Source organism: Hakea prostrata, unplaced genomic scaffold (genome assembly GCF_041222555.1).
Source record: "Hakea prostrata isolate BN-2017 unplaced genomic scaffold, UWA_Hpros_2 contig_47, whole genome shotgun sequence".
Lineage (NCBI taxonomy): Eukaryota > Viridiplantae > Streptophyta > Magnoliopsida > Proteales > Proteaceae > Hakea > Hakea prostrata.
In genome coordinates this window covers 223,992-231,301 of record NW_028291166.1, presented here as the reverse complement: position 1 = coordinate 231,301, position 7,310 = coordinate 223,992, and the positions used below count along the sequence as shown (strand labels likewise).

The 7,310-nt window shown below is 38.5% G+C and overlaps 1 protein-coding gene across 1 annotated transcript; it reads right to left on the bottom strand.

Moving 5' to 3' along the window:
* Window positions 1-4,085: 4,085 nt before the first annotated feature.
* On the bottom strand, window positions 4,086-6,891 carry LOC148999088 (putative late blight resistance protein homolog R1B-16). The gene is made up of 2 exons (XM_089141478.1): window positions 4,759-6,891; window positions 4,086-4,569 (listed from the first exon to the last, which is right to left on the bottom strand). The coding sequence occupies exon 1, from the start codon at window positions 6,714-6,716 to the stop codon at window positions 4,764-4,766; it is 1,953 nt and encodes a 650-aa protein (XP_088997604.1). The 5' UTR covers window positions 6,717-6,891; the 3' UTR covers window positions 4,086-4,569; window positions 4,759-4,763.
* Window positions 6,892-7,310: the final 419 nt, after the last annotated feature.

The following is a 7,310-nucleotide window of genomic DNA, read 5'->3' as shown; positions in this document are numbered from 1 at the left end:
TTCTGATTCGTGTACTCATCACCATGACCCCCATTGCTATTTTGGAAGGTGAGATGACCATGATGATTTGCGAGCCACACTCACATTCTCATGAGCAATATTACCTTGGTTAACACAAAGATTCCTCTCCATATTAATTTCCTGAATATTCTCCCATAAATTTAGATTGGGATTTGAATTTACCAGAGAGATAGGATTAATTGTAAACCCTTTCCCTATCAGGAACAACCACCAAAGGAAGATTATTCAAATCAATATTATCATCTTGATTTGGCAACTCTGTAATGTTGTCACCTTCCACTCTAGTATCATCTTGATTTAGCAAATCCACAATGTTGTCACCTTCCACTCTGGTATCATCTTCCTTAGAGCCTACACTCCCTTGTTGCTGCTCTTTATCGCCGAAAAATCCCAATGTGGCTTTAGCATCTTTCAATTCACAGGATGCCATACACTTACCATGTCTGTTGCAACCTTGAATCACCGTTCAACCATGATCACCTTCTCTCCCATTCTTTGTAGTCACCACCATTTGTATATCAGATGCAATAGGATTAGATGAACATGAGTTTGTATCATGACCAAAAATTTTGCATTTATCGGATAGGGGTGGTCTCCAGTTGTATTGGACTGATTGAATAAATGACTTCCCACCTTCCTCCCCCACCATTATAGAATTACGTAGACCATCTTCCGTGTTGATCAGAATACAACATCAAGCGAATGATAATCTCTCCTTGCATAAGGTTCACCAATCAACACAAATAGGGCCACCCAAAGTACTAGCGACAGTACTAAGGTTGGCTTTGCCCCAAAAATCGAGGCCAAGACAATTGAACCTAACCCAAAGTGGAAGCACCTTTTCTTCTCTTTTGCTCGATGACATACCAGGTACCCATGGCCTTAAAATCAAAGTTCGTTGATCCACCGTCGATGGTCACTCCTCCATGATTCTCTTGCAAGAGGCACAATCCCGAAACTCTAACCCAAAAATACCGCTATTGAGAGCAAACACCTGCACTGCCCCCACATGGGCCCATTTCTTTTCTACGAAGCGACTTATGGCACTGAATGATAATTTCTTCCCAAAGACAGCCAATAAGCGCATTCTCCCACCGAGCACGCTCCTCTTCTGAATGCTTCGTCATGCACGTCACTTTTGGAGTTCCATTCTCCATCTCAGGTAGGATAAAGTGTAGTGAATCATCATCTTTGTCGTCCACCATCCGACTCTTGCTAAACAAACTCTCCAAGGTCCGATACGGATCATCCGTAGCATTTGAGGGAGACTCGTGCTCCGCTGTACCCTCAGGATGGTTAGCCGAGGCCGACAACTCATTGATCATCAATCTCTACGTCAAAAAGCGCCTCTTCTCCTCCAACTTTTCTCCTCCCTTGTGCTTGATTTTCAACAACCGGCAACTACATTTCGGGAACAATGTTTCGGTTATTTGGACTAATCTACATACATTTCTTTGTGGTTATTCTGTTTACATTCTTAAACAGAGATTTGGCAAATAATATACATCTCCCTTGATTTGATATTCACTAAATATTTAGTCAAAAAATTAAAATAAAAATGTTTTATAGGAGGTACATATTAATTAACCAATCCAAAGTGGTGTGTAACATGATCTGAACTAGTTCTCAATTGAATAATAGTAATAAATTGGGATAATTACTGTTGCCCCCCTGTACTTTGATTTTATTACTAATAAAACCCTGTTCTTTACAAAATTACTGTTGCCCCCCTTCCTTATAACGGTGTTAAGTAGCCGTTAAGTTTGAATATGTAATGTCCACTTTGTCCTTCATTAAAATTAAGAAATCAAAAGACAATACTACCCCATTTATAAAAACCAGATTAAATGTCAATTTTACCCTAACTTCATTTATTTTGAATTTAAAAAATATTGGTTTTCCACCTTCACTAAACATAGTTATTTTGAATTAAAGAAATTGACAAAATTCAAATTTGATTTGGTTTCCCACCTTCTCCTCTAGCATACGTAGGGAAGGAAACCACAATTTTTTTTTTTTTTTTTTTTGGGGGACTGGTGCTTTTTTAATATTGGAAACGAAACGTAACACCTCCCCATGGGAGTTTAGACTTTTAACCGCTTTACTAACCCACCATTGACGAAACCACAAAATCTTGCCAGAGAAGGAATTAACGAAGTAGGTGATATTCAGTTTCCAAATTTGAGTTGAATTCTATCTTCCCTCCTCTTCGGTTTCTATTTTAATTTTATTAAATTATTATTTCTTTATTTTGGTGATTTTTTTTAGAGGAAAACAGATTATGATTATTTTTTTCTCTACAATTAATTAAGGGTATTACTGTAACTTGACAAAAGGATAAATAAGTAAAGAGATAAGTAAAAGGGTATTTGGGATTTCTAAAAAATATGGAGATGCCACATCATCAGTAAACTAACGGAACTTAACAATAGGGGGGCATTAGTAATTATAGACAAAGTTAAAGGTTGGATTAGTAATTTTGCAAAATACAGGGGATACATTAGTAATAAAATCAAAGTACAGGGGGGCAATAGTAATTATCCCTAATAAATTTTATTTAATTAAAAAACTGATGACAACTTGCACTTAGGTCATGTTTTAGTAGACTTAATATATGGGTTATAGCTCTCAAACTTTTTCTTCCATACTTTTTTTTTTTTTTTTTTTTTTAGTTAAAAGTGTTTCTCTTTTGTTTTTGTTTTAGTAGACTTAATTGGTAGTGTTTTATTAAAATAGACAGCAATTAATAATGATAATAATTGAGGATAATTATTGTTGTCTCTCTATACTATTTTATTCCCTTTACTTTATGAAATTACTAATTCAATTTTAAGCATTGCCTATAAGTACTGTTACTCCTATTGTCTTGAAACTCTGTTAGTTAAGTGATGGCAAGACATCTTTGATTTATTAAAAATTTCAAAATAATCCCAAGATTTTGTATTAGTTATTTACATTTTATATCAAATTACATTATTATCCTTAGTAGTTAGGGAAAATTAATCCTGCCTTTTCTCTTATCAAAATGAAAAATAAAAAATGGAAAGAAAAGCTATGGTTTGGTTCTCAACGATGAAGAGAGAGGAGATGAAGGAAAATTAAAAATGAAAATAAAATATTTTTGAGAAATAAAAAATTTGTGGTGCAATGGATGATCTAAATCCAATCAGATCGAGCTATCCAATGCCGAAAGCGAGAACCTTTGTCTATAGACTCTACACTATTGATATCAAACCCCACGAAGTGGGAGTACGAAGACGGAGGCAACAAAGTGATTATTACAGATTTCTCTTTACCTTGAGTTCTTGGGAGTACTAGCCCAAGCAATACAGTTTCTAATTATGCCTCAAAATTGGATCTCACACCCAAGAACAATTGGTATAATTTGATTATCTTGGCATTATAATCTCTAAAAATTCTAGCAGCACTTGCTTTTTTAGGGGTACCAATAGTGCTATCATGAGTATTTAATTTAACGCACCCAGGATTAGGGTGAAGCCAAAGAAGCTCTATAGGTGGTGGGGAGCTCTGAATACTCAAGTTTGGACCAAGAGATCTAACTAGAACTAGACAGATGCTTCTCTTTATTTTATGGACATGAGTGGTAAGATGAAACCTTACTTGGCAAAGGACCCATTCAGTAGATCAATGCACACCATCATATCTTTTACTATTCCAAACCAACCAAAGATAATCAAGGATTAACAAAGCAGCATTTAACCACACCCCATTCAATGGGTGAGCCTTTGTTATAGTCTTCCATTCCAGTAGCGAGTCTAACAAGAAGCATTCATCTTCTGATATAGGCCAAAAATCATAGCTCACCTCTCCCCACATATATGAGAAAATAGAAATGGACAAAAGTTCCATAATTTCACCATGACTCCATTCACAGTCAATGAAATAGAATTTGAAAAAGTCAAAAACCCAAAATGACATTTATGAATTCAAAAGAAAATAAAATTATTCCATTTCATTGGCTGAGAGGACGGGTAGAAGAACTTGACTGCTACCAGGGTAGCAATCAAGTTTCTCTTTATTTTATTAATTTATTTCATCTGAAGCTATCACGAAGCTCTTCAAATGTCATTCTCAACAACCGAAAAACAGGAAAAGTGGAAAATGGAGCAAGTTGACTCACATGTCACAATTTATTGAGAACAAAATACATCACATAAAACACAAAAACAAGAGGCATTTTTCCTACGTGACCCATTTAAGAAGCTAGCCCTTTCTAATTAGGCCAGTAGCATGAATGCCATAAGCAAAGCTCCAAGTACAACCAAATTAGTCTGAACCACAGGACGTATGAGAAAAATCTCAACAACCACTTGCTTTCACAAATACAACTCTGAAATCAAATTCTTCAATGCAAACACACTGCAGGGAAAGAAAAGGAAAAAAAAAAAGAAAATGAAAAAGCAATTGAGCTCGCATGAGATGGAAAAGTAGTGGAAAGAGCTTCGTATGAATATAAGTTTGCTGACACTGGTAGCATTAGAAATGCTCCTCCAGGTTCCTGCACCTCCAACCACCTACTTCGATCAGCTGTAAGGGACGACAAGGAAATAATCAACCTACTGCTATTATCTATTTGATGCTATTCAGAGTTAAACAATTGACACAATTCAATTAAAAGAATGTACGCACTGGAAAGATGAAGAAATGAAGCATGGGTAGGAACATATCATAAAAAAAGAACCGAAGCATAGGTAGGAACAAAAACTACAAACTCACCGGATTCAAAGTTGAACAGGAGGATAGATGTCAAGCTTAAGCTTATCACTTCTCTTGGTTGCGGCAATCGCCTTTGTAATCTTGTCAGGCAGCCTCGACAACTTAAGTTCTTGTAAGGTAGACACTGCCAGCAGTTTGTCCTTGGGAAACTCAACGAGATCTTTGCAGTTACTGATCACCACTTTCTTAAGCTTCGCTGGTGCTTGTCCCCCAAGTTTCCAGGCCTCAATGCTTGAATTTTCAATCTTCAAAAACTCTAGCTCTGGAAAATAATCTTCTCCGAAAACCAATTCATCATCAGTGAATTTTACTCCGTCGAATTTTAGAATCCGAAGCATGGGTAGACCTTGAAACGTCCGGATCGTTTTGGTGTCCGGGCAAGCTTTTCCCTTTATGCTGATGCTGGTGACAGACTTGGGCAGTTCGATCCCCTTGTAGAATCTGCATTCATTCACAAATTTCAAAGATTCAAGGTATTCCAGGTCAAAGGTAGATTTATCTTCACCTGAGTTACATCGGTAGCCGTGCAACCCTAACTTTCTCAGGTTAGGTGCTGACTGCGCTATGTGAACCCGCTCCATCGGATCTTTCGATACGTAATACAGAGTCTGGAGCTTGTGCAGCCTTCTCTGATCTGGATTCGGAGGGAGTCTGGTGGGCCCATTTAAATAAAGATGCCTCAGTTCCTGCATATCCCAAAGATCTCCCGGCAAGACATCAATTCGAGTGCATCTCAAGTCAAGAGTAAGGAGATTGCGAAGACGATATATGGTCGACGGAACACCAGCAACAGTAGCAGTTATTACCCGTAGGTACTTCAAAAGAATCAGCCTATTAATGTCTTTTGGGACCCTCTGAACCTCCTTGTCCCCCAAGTCCAAAACCCTAAGCAGCCGGAGTTTTTCGAAGAGCTTTTCCCAATGGTTTTCGGAAAAAGTATGTTTATCTTGGCTGAAACAGAGCATGGTTCGGACATGGCGAGTGTTGGCGGAACTGGCATCTGCAATGTAATCCCGGCGACTAATATGATGAATAGAAAGCCTCCGTGGTTGGGTTTTATGAGAAGGAACATTCTCGTGGGTCTCGAGAAAGTTATCTTCCTTGGACAATCTAATGCATAGATCACGTATAAGATCATGCACACGACATGTTTTGACACCACCGTCTGATCCTGTATCGTCAACTTGGATCAAGCTCCGGGCGATGAGTTGGTGCAAGTAGCTTTTTGCAACATCTTCTTTTCTATGCTCCCGGCCATCCTCCTTTTCTATAAACCCTTCAGAAATCCAGAGTTGGATCAATTTAGTCGCAGGTATCTTGTGATCTTCAGGAAAAAGACCCAAGTAGAGAAAGCAAGGTTTAAGGTGTGAAGGCAACTCATTGTAACTCAGCCCCAATATATCATGACATGGAGTTTGCTCCTTTATATCCACAACAACACCTCTACGCATGCTTTCCCATTCGTCATGAGTTTTCTCTCTGCCTTCTAAAAGACCAGCTACCACCACTATTGCTAGTGGCAACCCCTTACATTTCTCCACGATTTCTTTCCCAACGGTTACTAAATCTGCGGGGCAGGGCACTCGTCGGAAAACCTTCTTGGTAAAAAGCTCCCAACTCTCATCTTTACCTAGAAAATCAAGTTCTAGGGGAGGATTTTTTATAGACTGAAGAGCAACATCTTTCATTCGGGTAGTAATGAATACTCGACTTCCATTTCCGTCCTTGGGAAAAGCATCATTTAGCTGATCCCAATCTCCCTTGTTCCATAAGTCATCGAGCACAACTAAATACCTGTTATGAGATAATTCCTTGTTCAGTGCTTTCTTCAGCTGGTCCTCTGACATTGTTGGCATCTCTCCCATCATTTCCTCCGTCATTAGGGCAACTTGTTTCAGAATTTCAATCAGCAACTCCTTCACTTGAAGTTTTGAGAGACGCTTACCCAAGCACGGCATCTAAAACAATCTGCAATGAAGTATCTTTGTAGACCTTCCTTGCGAGGGTTGTTTTACCCAATCCTCCCATGCCGAGGATTGAGATCACATCCAACTCATCTGTACCTTCGATTAGCTGACCCACCAATGTTTTTGTCTCCTTGACAAAGCCAACCACATCTTCTTCAACTTTGTTCCTCCGTCTCTCGCACCAAAATTTGCTTCCGCAACTCTTCATCATTAGATTCATTGATGTCCGTTTGACGTTGGATTTTGTACTTATCGTAGTTGTCATAGATATCTCGCAATCATCTTTTCCAAGCTTGTTATCTTAACCGAGACATCATGAAGAAATTTGGCTTCATTGAAGCCACGGAAAAACTTCTTCATTGGGTTTTTTCTATTGTGCTCATCGACTTTGACGACATATTCGTCCACAATATCCTCCACCTCACGAGAAACATTCCTGATGTCTTTCACCAGCTGCATCACATTGTGTTGATCACGTTTACCTTCAGAATCTTTAAGGAAGTTTTGTATGTATGGGAGCTTAGTTTGCAAAGATCGAATTTGGTCCTCGACACCAAGGAGCAAATTCGCCTCATTCACAAGAAG